Source organism: Lithobates pipiens, unplaced genomic scaffold (assembly GCF_037356315.1).
Source record: "Lithobates pipiens isolate NorthernLeopardFrog02 unplaced genomic scaffold, aLitPip1_a1.2 Scaffold_16, whole genome shotgun sequence".
NCBI classification, from domain to species: Eukaryota; Metazoa; Chordata; class Amphibia; order Anura; family Ranidae; genus Lithobates; species Lithobates pipiens.
The window spans coordinates 585,318,682-585,334,152 of NW_027507748.1; the positions used below are offsets into that span (position 1 = coordinate 585,318,682).

Genomic DNA, 15,471 nt, shown 5'->3' on the forward strand with positions numbered 1-15,471 from the left:
TTTTTTATATGCAATTGTTTTGTAGTAAAATACATTTTATGTGAATTTATTGTGGTTTAGTCCTTTCCTTGGTACTGTTAAAGTCCATAAGCTTTGGCCGTTTGTGTTTTTTTTTTACTCTGTCTTCAGCTTTATATATGCTTTAGAAAGTTCAGATGGCGAGAGTTTCTCTTCCCGTTCAGCACTGGAAGTGAAGTCTGGGCATACAGCCAAGACAGCTGACTGGAGGAAAGGCACACATCCCCTTCTCCACATAAACAGACTTGCAGGGCTGTCCTGTGACACAGCAAGCTCTCTGCTAATTTATTACAACCTCCCCAGACACAAAATTCAGCCTGGTTTTATCACAGGTGATGGAGAACATGTCAGAAGTTAATCAGGCAGATAACAGAACAGTGCAGGAGAAAGCCAGTGGACTTAGGGCTTTGAAGAGAGATAAGAAAAGAATGCAAATATATGTGCCCAGCTCAAATTTCATGAATTGGTTTCACATCCATGTTAACAGTTTAGAGGAAATTGTGGCACTAGAATTATTTGTCACTCCAACATTTGCAGCAATACCACACATATGGTGCAATCACAATGTACGCAAGTGTGCTGGATCTACTTGCACATTTGTGTAAATGCATGGTGGGAATGGGAGTGCTTTTACATTTTATTTTTTTACATTTAACTTTAGTGCTATAACAGGGGGGTGAGCAAACCCCCTTGTGATGGGCATTGGGCAGTGACCAGTACTTTATTTATTTTTTTATGGAGACATCAGGACTCTATTAGATCCTTGATATCTCCCCTGGCCCTAAAAGCATCTGTGTTTGATGAGCTGCTTTCCTGGCTTTAACAGCCAGGAAATGACAGCTCCAAGATCCCAGTTGCTTCTAGGATCATTCATCACAGAGGAGATCGAGGAAGGGATGTTCTTAAATCTCATAAGTGGGTGGCTTTCCTGACTGCTTACCGTGGTGCTGAGCTCCGCATGGGTCATTATTTTATTGAATATGAAACTGAACTTGTAAAAGATTTTTCCTGTGGGCAATTGCCTATTGCAAGGAGGAGAGGAAGGGCTTTATCTGGAGCAGTCGCATGAGGCCAAGAGGAGGCAGTACCTGGATGCTGCAGTGGAAGAATGGGGACCATCCTGTTTTGCTGCCAGTTGGCACTGGACCCTGTGGGCAGTGATCTTCAGCATTCCTAGTGTAGGGAGATTTGCTGATGGGGTGCTCTACAGGTCCAGGGCAGTGATCCCCTGTGGGGGAATCATGTCGCTGAAGGCCCTGTAGGGCATGCCCACCGTGATGAAGGACAATGGTTCATGCATATGAAGATGCCTTGTGATGTACAATTAAGAAATAGATCTGCAAAGAATCCATACAGGAGTAATAAATCAAGGCTATATCAACAAAAGACTAAAAAGCAGCATCATGTCCCTAATTTCATTAAACAAAAAGGTAAGCCACAGCATAAATCAGATAACTTCCCAGAGAAATCTAGTTTAGAATAAAATAAGGACAACGCTTAAAATTCTGATACAACTCGACACTTTATTAAAAATGAAAATGTAAATGGGTTTACAAATGAGTTATAAACTACAGTAATTATCATCTTTGTACAAAAGAATTGGTTTTAAAAATGCTTCCAATCTTATTACATCAGCAATTAAAAAAGAATCAGAAACAAACATTACTAGGTAAAAAGTAGGTTATTAAAGTGTTGATTTCGGTTATTGCCAGTGTTAACAAAGAGTTAGGCACTGCTCAATGCTCCCAGAGATTGCAGAGAAGCTGAAAGTTTGAAGAATCCAAACTGTCCCAAATACAAGAAACGTAGGACATACTGCAAGAAAAAAAGTGCTGGGATTTTTATAACTGAATACTTGCTCACCCCAAAACAATATGGAAAATAAATTTGGTTTGTAATCAACTCAACAGCTCTGTAAAACACAATAGTCAGGTTACATTTTCCAGCTGTCCACTGCTTCCAACAAATTCTAAGCTACAAAGACTAAAGACCAGTTTTAGAAGACATTTACCATGCCAGCATGAAAAGGTATAAGCAATTTCAGCATCTTAGATACCCCAGACACCACAGGTCAACAAACTCTATACAAGCACTGCATATCAAAATAGTTTCCATACACCATATAGCTTTGGTTAAAGATGGACGAAACTTTACAGGAAACCAGATACATGGTCCCATCCATTGTGGGATTGAAAAGTGATAGTTTCTGGGCCATCATCCTTGCCATACTACTCTACGGAGTCACAGCCAGACCTGCATGCCAGTGACTTACTAAGCTGTAAAGCAAATATGAGATGTCAGCTCACACATTCAAGCAATGGCAGCTCTAATTTATTTATTTTTTTACACAAATGGGTGCCTGCACTCTTATGCCCTGTACAAAACGGTCGGACATTCCAAACGACAAAATCCATCATTTTTTTCCAATGGATTTTGGCACAAACTTGTCTTGCATACACACGGCCGCACAAATTTGTTAGAAAATCAGAATGAGATGACGTATGACGGGACTATAAAGAGGCCAGTAGCCAATAGCTTTTGTCTTGTAATTTATTCTGAGCACGCGTGGCACTTTGTATGTAGGATTTGTCTACACACGATCGAAATTTAAAACGATCGGATTTTGTTGTCGGAAAATAATAGATCCAGATCTCAAACTTCCAATTGCATTTTCCATTGCAAAGTCCGACCATATCTACAGGGCATTAGGCTTTTCCAGCAGTACCTGGGTTCACATAAACAGCATGCACTCAGTATTACAAGGTGCAAGATAATTATACCTTTAAAGACAAACATGGATGTCCATACTGCCCAATGGAACCCTGGCCATTATAGATCTACTTTCTCTGAAGATCCATTTGTACCCATCGAGGAGCACTGAGCTATAAGGTGCAGGAAAACCAGAATAATCATAAACGCATGTGGCACAGACGACTATGGATAATGCTGCACAATTTTGTGACTGGTTTTCTGACTTGAAATTTTTCAACAGGACCCATTAGTATTGGTACCTTCAATTACCCTAATATATAATGGGCCCATGGCCTGTTTTTTTTTCCTATGCAATTTTTCATTTTATATTCTGCAGGAGATTGAATTATATTAGATGCTGCTATGATATGCATTCATGGATAACATGCTCTGCTGAGTAAATACATATACTAGCAAGGCTGGATAAAATCCAAGAGGAAGAGACAGGTGCCCAATGTACTTGTTAAAAATGGAATAGTGTGATTTTGGCTCCTTATTCTGCCCGATTTTACTTTTCCACACTTGGTCTAGATAGAACACATTCCTAAAAAATGCTGAGTAATAAAGAGGAATAACACAAAGTTCTCATAACGTGATATGCAAAAAGACTGCAGGGAAAATGCCATGCTACAGCATTCACCGTTTCTTTTTAAGGCTTTTTTTCTTGACACTGTAAACATGTTGGAAACAGAGTTGTAACAAAACATGAAAACAGAAGCAACAACTTAATCCATTTCATGTTTTTTCCCCAAAAGGTATACATTTAATGTATAATAAATTATGTGAGGACCAGGCTTAGAGACTATAGCTAACTGTAATCAGGGCAAATTTTGGTGCCATGAATATTCCACAATACAGTCTACAGTGATATATATATAATTTTTCTATTTTTTAAATATTATATATAGAAATACAAATACATCCATCACCCCTTAGACTTGCATTCCTCAAGCAAAGAAGTGTGTAACCTTGAACATGACTAATAACTATGCTGTGATTATCTTGATGCAATATGCAAATGCTTCATTCAGAAGCTTGTGTGCTTTTCTGATAAAATACGCTTTCTACATCTGGTGTAAAGGTCTGCTCACTGGACGTCTAGAATAGATTCCAAACATCCCAATTTGGCACCTATAATGGGGAGAGAGAAGCAAAACAGTCTATACTGTCTGCTATTATATATTGTTTTTCAAATGGATGTCTGCACAAAAGAACTACACCCAGTGCAGACAGGAGGAAACACCTTTCAATGTGCCTGGAGAGGATCATTTTACCTGTACAATAAATATGGCAAAGACTATATGTGCATCTTTACATGAACACTGGCCAAATTAATGTTAACAGAGACCAGTTTCAACAGAGAACAGTCCTCTCAAGAAAATCCCTTTTACAAATAGATTCTTGTAGGCAAACTGGAATTACAGGAACACCAACTTGTACTCCCAAGTCATCTAGTCATAGGGAGGCCGAAGCACACTTCCACTTGTGGCTCCCTCCAAAAGACAACTGCTTGATATAGCATGATCCAATACTGGACACTTTAGGAATAAATCGTTATAAGCTATCCCTAACCTGTGCAGACCTCTACAGGCCAACAGATCTCAGAAGAAAAATCAATCACCCAGGATGGACTTTGCCTGCACCCACATTTTTGTTCACCTGTGAAAAGGCTTGCGTCTTGGGTGACTAGATGGGAAAAATGGCTGGCGTGATCACGCATATTAATGCCACAACTGGGCTACAGATATTTCAGATGGTATTTTATGTCATCAAGTATCCTGACCTATTACAGAACTGGAGAGCAGCAGTTAATTTGACAATGAACACTGTTATATTGCATTTACAGTTTAATTTATATGTGTTAAAAAATAAAAATATATATTTATATAATAAAGTAGATGAGATAGATGTGAAATATCGCACAGCCAAATCTATCGGCGTTATAGGACAGATGCATATTAAATGTGTAATCTGTTACTAATGCATATATAACTTTTAAAACCCATACTATTTCATTAGAAAAAAAAATCTAGTAATCATTTATGGTCTAGCCAATAATGATAGCTTAAGGCACAGTCACAAAGTGGGGGAAAAAAAATAAAAAAATTGGACAAGTCGGAACACTCACTATTGGCCTTTATAGTTTAAATCATTCGGTGCATATCAGCGGTATTAACACAACAAGCAGAAAACAAACAAATATCAAACACTATAACCATGTCTAAAGTGGACAAGACATTGATTTAATATCTGCAGATTCATCCTTACAGCATGCCCTAACGACACCAGTAAACTTCCCTCTACGTTCTGTAACCAGAATACAAGACAGAAAATCCCTGGGGTATGCAACTGTATAAAAATACATTTCTCTTCATATGAGTAGGCTATGTGTGAATATATAAAAATATGTAGGTGGAAACCCCCACCAAATACAATTTAAAAAAAAAAAAAAAAAAAAGTATTTACACTTGAGTATCCTCTATAAAAGAATCATCACCACTGACAGTGGGAAGGCAACAAGGAGGAGAAGAAAACAAGGCTGTACCCAACACCACAAGCTGACAGGTCGCATTTCATGTGTCAATCTTGGACATTCAATGCCAGGAACTCGGTCAAGCTTTCTACTGCGCATAGAGCAACATAATATCTACTACACTTCATGACAGGCTGCATTAGAAATTGATATTAATGCTTTATCACAGATCAAGCTAGAAAAAAAAATATGTTCAGCCAGACCTAGACATTGAGTATAGGGCACAGTGCAGTTAACGACTGAAGCAATCCATTGTGGACAATGGTCCTGGATGTTCCACAGAAGACCTCACTATACGACTCCATGGTGTGCAACTGTCCATAGTTGGCAGATTTCTATCACCACTGGTATATTTTGTGGAGTGGGAAAAAGTGATGTGACGTAGCAATTTCTAACTGGTTGCTGTAGGTTAGTACACATGCAATATAACCCCAATATGTATTTTGATGCTTAAACACTACATTGAAGCCTTAGGAAACCCATTCAAAACCATTTAAATTAGGATTTTCTGATTTGGAAAGCAGAGATGAATAAGATTTATGTTATATACACATATGCGCCATACTTTTATTTTAGTTTTGGATCCCTAAAATACAGTCAAAACTTGTAAAATCCTCACAAGAGCTAGAAGTGTCACTTATTTTAATTCACAGACATGGAATCATGCGTTACATGTATAAAATCATTTTACTCATCCATCCCTCTGTGGTTTTCACCATTCAGATTGGATGTCCAGGAATAATAATAATAATAAAAAAAAGTGGTCTTGTAATGGTTGATTGATGAGAATCAAAATAAACATGAAACCAGAACTTCTGGCCACCAGATTTAAATTTGTGTTCAAATGGAAAGCGAAGCAATGACTTTTAGGCTGGGTTCACGCTAGTGCGAATTGGAAGTGGGTTTCTCTGCATCCAATTTGCATGACAGGAGAGTGTGACCAGCTCTCAAGGAAGCCGATTCATATATCTCCAGGGCGGTTACAGAGCAGCTTGCAGAGGAGTCCTGTGCGTCTTTGGCGAAGTTTCAGGTCTGAATTCCAGCAAAAATGTGGCCCCGATTCGTCCCTGAAACTGAGAACAGGGACACACCGGATCCCCTGCTGTGAGGCGCAGCCATCTTCAGTGTAAACCCAGCCTTAAAGTGTATGTTTGGGGGGAAAAAAATAAAATAAATTCTCCAGTATCCCTCTGCAATATGTTTTATCCTTTGAAAAACTCCGCAAGTACTAAAAAATTCCCATTGACTTGCCGGAAATCCAGTATCCTTTTTGTTTGAGATGACAACACAACACCTCTCCTGTATTTATTTCTCAAAATATCAGACCTGCTTGAGTTCTCCAATTATGAACTACAGAACTCCTTCATTAGTGAGATGAGAATGGGCGATTTGCAGTAGCCTAGCAAAGAGAACTGAGCAAAGCTGGCAAGACATTAAAGGCAGTGTTGTCTGTCCAAAGGAAATTAGAAAAACACACTGGATTTCTGGAAGATCAACAGTTTTATTTTTTTCTGTACTTTAAACATTTTTAATAGATCAAAATCAAAAAAAATTTGCATATATAGCAGATTTGTGCTGAATGGTTTGTTTGTTTTTTTGCCCCAACATACACCAACTGATCCACTTTTCCCGCAGTTTTGGGGAATCAAACCTAAAAGATCATACAGTCTTCAACTAGTAGCACATGAGAAGTGACTACCTGAACTATCACAGTACTGAATTGTCAAATATGCAATGGTACATGATTAAACATCACACACAAAATAATCTTTTGGCCTGAACTCGGCCTACATTAAACCCAGACATGCATCATTTTCGTTTAAAATAAAAACCCAATTTTGCTGGATCACAATACCACTCAGGCTTCCAGGGCACAGTCATTCCTTGCTCAATGGGAATGTGTGGATGAGGGTTTTGAGGTCCCTAATATGAAGTGGGCCACCAAGAACAAAAATAGTACACAACGGACTTCAAAAAATTCATTGTAAAATGCAACCAGTTCATGTCATAGCAGAGTTATGGATTAAGTAGCAAGATAAGGCTAGGCAGGATAACAACAGCGAGTTTTGGTCTAAGCACTTGTTAAATTACTGTTTTTTGGCATTTTGTGTTTACGGTCGAGGTTTCCTTTTAATATTCTCTCTATATAGTTTTTGTTAAAAATTTATTGCATTGATAAGAATTATCAAGGCTCAACAGCTACAGGTGTACCTTAATGTTTGTTTTCTCCATTGTTTCGGAAAATGTAAGAAAAATAGAAATATTTAATATATATATTTTATATTATAAAACAAAACAAAAAAAAGAAAGGAAGGAAGAATAGATAAGTTCTGGCAAACTTTTTTTTTTTTTTACAACAATCTTAACAGACCAAGGTTTTCCAATAGCTGGCTGGCAGCCTTTGTATCAAGCAGGCAAGTCCATCCTTCCACAACCAGATAAAGGTTTTAACACCTGAAAGTCTCCCTATGAACAAATTCATGGATCCCTTGGAAGCCCAGAAGAAAGCCAAAATATAATGGTTAGAATTGAAGTATTTAGGGGGAAAAAGATGCTACAGAGTGGGAGACTTCCAGGTTGGGAAGGTACATTGGCACAAACTTTCATATCAAAATAGAGATTTAAACACATTCCATATACAACCTTTTGGACCCATCTTTATGCTTTTTAAGCCACCCCAGACCCAAACATATTCCCCAACTATTTACAGTCCTGCCTGAACAACGGCTCTGAGAAGCCATTGCCACTGATATTTATGGACTGCAGGTCTGCAACTTGCATTACATTAATGCCACTGCTGGCGAGCCGCGCAATGCCTTCAGGTGATATTGCTTCCATGGCAACCATGTTGGTGGTGATGAGGGCTTGTGGGGTGGGAGTGGATGCTGTGCTGCCATCTGAGCCTGTCCCAGTTTCCATTGGCACAGTTGTCATTGCTATGGGGCCAGGTTGGCCTTTCTTGTTTGTGTGTGTCTTGATGTGCTTGGACAAGTGATCACTCCTCATAAATCGCTTTGGACACTCTGGACACATAAACTTCTTTTCACCTAGGGCACACAAAAAAATAGCATTATTAATCACAATTTCAGTAAAATAAAAGGACACAGCAATAGGTGTATATACAGTGAGTAAAAAATATGTGATCTGCTGATTTTGTACATTTTTTGCCCACTGATAAAGAATTTATCAGTCTATAATTTTAAATGGAAGGTTTAATTTAACAGTGAGAGAGACAGAACAAAAATATCCAGAAAAAAAAAAACGCATTTAAAAATAAAATAAAAAAAGCTATGAACCGATTTGCATTTTAATGAGCGAAATAAGTATTTGACCCCTTCGCAAAACATGACTTAGTACTTAGTGGCAATCACAGAGGTCAGACATTTCTTGTAGTTGGCCACCAAGTTTGTACACATCTCAGGAGGGATTTTGTTACACTGTAAAAGGTGCAATGAAACATCTGGTTTGGACATATATGTCTTATATTTTATTTACTACACTATATTCAGGCACTGATGTTGGATGACTTGCAGTCTCTGCTCTAATTCACCCCAAAGGTGTTCTATTGGGTTGGGGACAGGATTCTGTGCAGGCCAGCCAAGTTCCTCCACCCCAAACATGCTCATCCATGTTTTTCTGGACCTTGCTTTGTGCACAGCCATGTTGGAACCCAAAACTGTTCCCACAAAGTTGGGAGCATGAAATTGTCCAAAATGTCTTAGTATGCTGACACCTTAAGAGTTCCCTTCACTGGAACTAGGGGCCAAGCACAACCCCTGAAAAACAATTCCACACCATATCCCCCCCCTCCAGTGCACCAAGCAATAATGTCTATAAAGACATGGATGAGTGAGTTTGGGGTGGAGGAACTTGATCAGACTGCACAGAGCCCTGACCTCAACCTAATAGAACACCTTTGGGATGAATTAGAGTGGAGACTGCTACTCCCTTTGCTACTCCTTTCACTGTGCAGCAGAGAAAAATAAAGTCTCCTACCCTGCCAGCCAGGGCTGTGCAGCAGATGTAAATCTCAGAGCTGTTCTGACAGAAAAAAAAAATCCCTAGCAGGTGAAACAGCTTTCACATATGCATTTCATCTGTGCATTTAGCAGTTTAGCAGTTTGCCTGGAGTTCAGCTTTAGTGTAAAAGCTGTGTTTTACAAATACATATTTAATAAATGGAACACAGTTTACAGAGCACTGTGGGTTTACTTGAAAGAAAGCACTGCAGGAGCCATTTGACTTCAGACATTCTTTCTACCCTTGGCTGAACAGATCAGGCAGGAAGAGGGTCATATTTTTATACATACATTTCAGTTTCAGTTATTCAGCTTTCTAAGCACATGAAAAGGGAGGCTGAGAGATACTTGACTTTGCAATTAATTGCAATTCATTTGCTCACTCTTCATAACATTCTGAAGTATATGCAAACTGCCATCATAAAAACTGAGGCAGCAGACTTTGTGAAAATTAATATACGTGTCAGTCTCAAAAATATTGGCCACGGCAATATATATCTATATGGCTTGTGCAACAAAAGAAAACTAGGCGTTTCACTCTTCCCTCAGCGACCATAGCTTCCAAGATTGCTGGTTTCAAGGATGGCCATCTTTAAAGTGGGACAATTGCCAATGAAATTGCCTTTTTTTACATGTAAGCATACTTTTCAAAATAAAGCGGTGGTTTTATATATTATACTATGGAGATGTCACTTATGGTGGTACACAGAAGGCCTAAAGGATGTGGATCAGAGTACCCAAAACATTTATATGGGCATGCAAGGTCTTGTCAAATATAAATGGTTTTATCTGGAAAGAATAAAGAATCCATTACGTTGGGGGCGGGGGGGCAGGGGCACACACAGTAGTGGATGGATAAGACGACTAAGCATCACATTGGTGATTTTGAGATCACACTTTGACATTTTATGTGAGCACAAGATTGCTTATATTGGTTTATCTATATAATAATAATAATAATACTACACCATTCTTTTTTGTTTGCTTTATGCACCTTTGAATTGAAATAAGAAGTGAAGAATCTTGGAAACTTTAGTTGCTGAGGGAGGAGTGAAACACCTAGTGTCCGTTTTCATTATTGTACAAGCGTAACATGATCAATTAGTATATACCAGTGAGGGCAAACCTTGGCATCCCAGGTGTTTTGGAACGACATTTCCCATGATGCTCAACTACACTGCAGAGTGCATGAGCATCATGGGAAATGTAGTTCCAAAACATCTGGGGTGCCAAGGTTCGCAGTCACTGGTATATACTGCATTTGTGCAGGGTCTAACTTTCTGGTGAGTTTTTAATAGAATGAGTTTTGAAGCACTGTATGAAAGACAACTTGAAGATTTTTTTTTTTATTATTTATAGACAGACAATTTGTAGTGGTTAGGGGAGTGGAAATATTTTTGAAAAAATTTCTGTGTACCAGGTTTTTCTGGGCCAGGTTGGTGCAAGTAGAATAACCATTTACCTCCCTTGCTCGATTTTGTGAAGCAGCAATGGAAGTGAAGGCATAAATTAGTCTGAGCCTGCTCTCGGTCCAGTGATGTCCAGGAGAGCCTTGATTCTCTGGGGAAATTGCATTTATGATTGGCTTTTGGCAGCAGCGAGAGCCATTGGCTCCTGCCAATGAGCCAATCAGGAGATGAGGGGGTGGGGCCAAAGTGCAGCCAAGTATCTGAATGGACACAGAGCAGCGTCTCAGCTCGGCATGAGAAAAGGGCCAGGAGTGCCGACATGGGGCCTGGGCTGTTCTGTGTAAAATCACTGCACAGAGCAGGTATGCATGTTATTTAAAAAAAAAAAAATAATAATAATATCGAAGCTTTAATAATCACTAATATGGTGTATATATATATATATATATTATATATATATATACACACACACACACACACACACACACACACACACACACACGTCCTTCACAAAAAATTTGCATAGTGTGATAAAGTTCATTATTTTCTGTAATGTACTGATAAACATTAGACTTTCATATATTTTAGATTCATTACACACAACTGAAGTAGTTCAAGCCTTTTCTTGTTTTAATATTGATGATTTTGGCATACAGCTCATGAAAACCCAAAATTCCTATCTCAAAAAATTAGCATATCATGAAAAGGTTCTCTAAACAAGCTATTAACCTAATCATCTGAATCAACTAATTAACTCTAAACACCTGCAAAAGATTCCTGAGGCTTTTAAAAACTCCCAGCCTGGTTCATTATTCAAAACCGCAATCATGGGTAAGACTGCCGACCTGACTGCTGTCCAGAAGGCCATCATTGACACCCTCAAGCAAGAGGGTAAGACACAGAAAGAAATTTCTGAACGAATAGGCTGTTCCCAGAGTGCTGTATCAAGGCACCTCAGTGGGAAGTCTGTGGGAAGGAAAAAGTGTGGCAGAAAACGCTGCACAACGAGAAGAGGTGACCGGACCCTGAAGAAGATTGTGGAGAAGGACCGATTCCAGACCTTGGAGGACCTGCAGAAGCAGTGGACTGAGTCTGGAGTAGAAACATCCAGAGCCACTGTGAACAGGCGTGTGCAGGAAATGGGCTACAGGTGCCGCATTCCCCAGGTCAAGCCACTTTTGAACCAGAAACAGCGGCAGAAGCGCCTGACCTGGGCTACAGAGAAGCAGCACTGGACTGTTGCTCAGTGGTCCAAAGTACTTTTTTCGGATGAAAGCAAATTTTGCATGTCATTCGGAAATCAAGGTGCCAGAGTCTGGAGGAAGAGTGGGGAGAGGGAAATGCCAAAATGCCTGAGGTCCAGTGTCAAGTACCCACAGTCAGTGATGGTCTGGGGTGCCATGTCAGCTGCTGGTGTTGGTCCTCTGTGTTTTATCAAGGGCAGGGTCAATGCAGCTAGCTATCAGGAGATTTTGGAGCACTTCATGCTTCCATCTGCTGAAAAGCTTTATGGAGATGAAGATTTCATTTTTCAGCACGACCTGGCACCTGCTCACAGTGCCAAAACCACTGGTAAATGGTTTACCGACCATGGTATTACTGTGCTCAATTGGCCTGCCAACTCTCCTGACCTGAACCCCATAGAGAATCTGTGGGATATTGGGAAGAGAAAGTTGAGAGACGCAAGACCCAACACTCTGGATGAGCTTAAAGCGGGAGTCCACCGGGACTCCGCGTTTTTTTTTTTTTTTTTTTAAAAGCCAGCAGCTACAAATAAATACTGCAGCTGCTGACTTTTAAATAGTGACACTTACCTGTCCAGCGCGCCCGCGATGTCGGCACCCGAAGCCGATCGCTCGCTCGTGCCGCCGCCATCTTGGGTATGGGAATCAGGAAATGGAGCCTTTCGGCTTCATTTCCCGGTTCCCTACTGCGCATGCGCGAGCCGCGCGGCGCAATCCGGACGGTCCCCCGCTGCCTCTGGGAGCTGTGCGTTTCCCAGCAGGCAGCGGGGCACTTGCTGAAGGGGGCGGGCGCTTGCGGAAAGGGGCGTAACGTACGCCCCTTTCCGCAGAGAGCTAGCCCGGAAGTGGGTGCAGTTACCTGGATTATCCAGGTAACTGCACCCCCCCTCCCCCCTGAAAGGTGCCGATTGTGGCGCCGGAGGGGGGGGGGGGGGATTCCGATGAGCGGAGGTCCATTTTAGGGTGGACCTCCGCTTTAAGGCCGCTATCGAAGCATCCTGGGCCTCCATAACACCTCAGCAGTGCCACAGGCTGGTTGCCTCCATGCCACGCCGCATTGAAGCAGTCATTTCTGCAAAAGGATTCCCGACCAAGTATTGAGTGCATAACTGAACATAATTATTTGAAGGTTGACTTTTTTTGTATTAAAAACACTTTTCTTTTATTGGTCGGATGAAATATGCTAATTTTTTTAGATAGGATTTTTGGGTTTTCAGGAGCTGTATGCCAAAATCATCAATATTAAAACAAGAAAAGGCTTGAACTACTTCAGTTGTGTGTAATGAATCTAAAATATATGAAAGTCTAATGTTTATCAGTACATTACAGAAAATAATGAACTTTATCACAATATGCTAATTTTTTGAGAAGGACCTGTATATATATATATATATATATATATATATATATATATATATATATATATATATATATATATATATATATATAACAAGGCAACTAGAAGACATAGAAATGTTCACTTCCAAAGTGCGTATATATTCCTGTATCAACCCACTTACCAGTATGGGTGCGCCTGTGTCTCTGCAATTCATCACTCCGAGTAAAACGTTTACCACAGAACATCCAGGTGCAGGCAAATGGCCGCTCTCCTGTGTGCCAGCGTAAGTGAGCTCGCAGATGAGAGGTCTTCCCATAAACTTTACCACAGCCTGGGATATGACATATATGCTGCTTTTTCTTTCCTGGTTCTGAGGTACCCCTGAAAAGAGAATACAATGTTTTACTAAGAAATTCTCTGAAAACATGTCCAGCTTTCTATGGTAACATGCAGAGCATTTCTTTTAGCTCAATACATGTTAAGGAGGAATAAAATAATTATATCCCCGAATGGAAGGCTTTGGAATCAGGACGTGAAATTGCAGGGGCTCTTTTTAACATAATTTTATATTACCGTGAATTGTCTCTATGTTAGATGAGAGCAGGAATAGATAGTTTCCCACTCTGCTCAATCTAGAATCATTCCAATAATAGGACAGAACATGGATACTTCTGGATCATTATCAGTTACAATTTGAAAAGGTAAAAATAGGATTTTTGTGCTCACCGTAAAATCCCTTTCTCTAAAGTTCATTGACGGACACAGCATCTTCACCGTAACCTTAGAGTTATATCAGCCCTTTAGGAGAGGACTAGGCAGAACATGTTAAAAACCGCAAAACTGCACAGTACCGCCCAGGGGGCGGTCCTACTGGCTATAACCACTCACTGCATCCAGCAGCTCAGTTAGTCAAAAGCAGTAGAAACATAAATAGAAGGGGTGGGTGCTGTGTCCGTCAATGAACTTCAGCGAAAAGGATTTTACGGCGAGTACAAAAATCCCATTTTCTTTCGTTCATCGATGGACACAGCATCTTCACCTTAGGGATGTCCCCAAGCAGTGTCAAAAAACGAGGTGTGGGAAAGGCAAGAGAATAACTCCACCCATAACAACCAGAGCTCCTCAACAGAAGATTTTCAACCTCAAACAGCTGCCTGCAAAACCTTGCAGCCGAAGCAAGCATCTGAAGATGCACTCACATCAATCTTGTAAAATTTAGTGAAAGTGTGAACAGACGACCAGGTCGCCGCCTTACACACCTGGGAAACGGACGATTGATGTCGGAAAGCCCAAGAGGCACCAATTGCCCTGGTAGAATGTGCCGTGACAGAAAAGGGAGGCGCCCGCCCTCTTATGGCATAAGCCTGAACCACAATCTGTCCGATCCACCGAGAAATTGTGGCCGACGAGACAGACAGTCCCTTCTTCGCACCAGCCACTGATACAGACTTCCGAAAAGGAGCCGTAGCAGACAGATACACCCGCAGAGCCCGGACTATGTCCAAGGAATGCAAAGCAACCTCTTTTGGGTGTGACGGCCGAAAACATAAGGACTGAAGCACAATGTCCTCATTTAGATGAAAGGCCGAAACAACCTTTGGAGGAAACGAAGGCTGTGGAGCGCAGCAGCGCCTTATCCTTGTGGAGGACCTATTAGGGAGACTTGCATGACAAGTCCGCCAACTCAGAAACCCTCCTGGCAGATTTAATAGCCACTAGAAAGGCTACCTTCTGAGAGAGTGTCAATAAGGGGATCTCCCTAATATCTGCCCCTTAATGGTGCTTAAGGCAAGTTTCTAATCCACGCCCTCGCTGAAAAAAGGATCCTGGAAACTGAGTATGTGCGTGGACGCCACCCCATCGCCTCACACATGGGGATGTATGCCTTCCCCTTACGACGATAAAACTTCAGAGAAGATGACTTCCATGCCTTCAGCATAGTGGGGATTACCAAATCCAAACAGACCTCGGCCCACTAAAGCCGGTGACTGTAAAGCAGGATGAAGTATTGAACCTTGCGACAGAAGGTCCTCCCGCATCGGCAGCCGCCAAGGAACATCTGCCACCATTCATACATGCCAATCTGGGGCAATCAGAATCACCGGAATTCCCTCGGCCTCCACTCTGCGAAGTTTGAGGTGGGGGGGGGGGGTCATAA

General features: G+C 40.8%; 1 protein-coding gene across 2 annotated transcripts in view; it reads right to left on the reverse strand.

Moving 5' to 3' along the window:
• Positions 1-1,521: 1,521 nt before the first annotated feature.
• SP1 (Sp1 transcription factor) overlaps positions 1,522-15,471 on the reverse strand; it is a 36,320-nt gene continuing 22,370 nt past the window's right edge. For both annotated transcript variants that reach the window (XM_077483847.1, XM_077483848.1), the window contains 2 exons: positions 13,495-13,694; positions 1,522-8,349 (listed from right to left, as the gene is read on the reverse strand). In XM_077483847.1, coding sequence (XP_077339973.1) covers positions 8,003-8,349; positions 13,495-13,694 — 547 coding nt within the window. In that variant the 3' untranslated portion in view covers positions 1,522-8,002. The remainder of the gene's footprint in view (positions 8,350-13,494; positions 13,695-15,471) is intronic.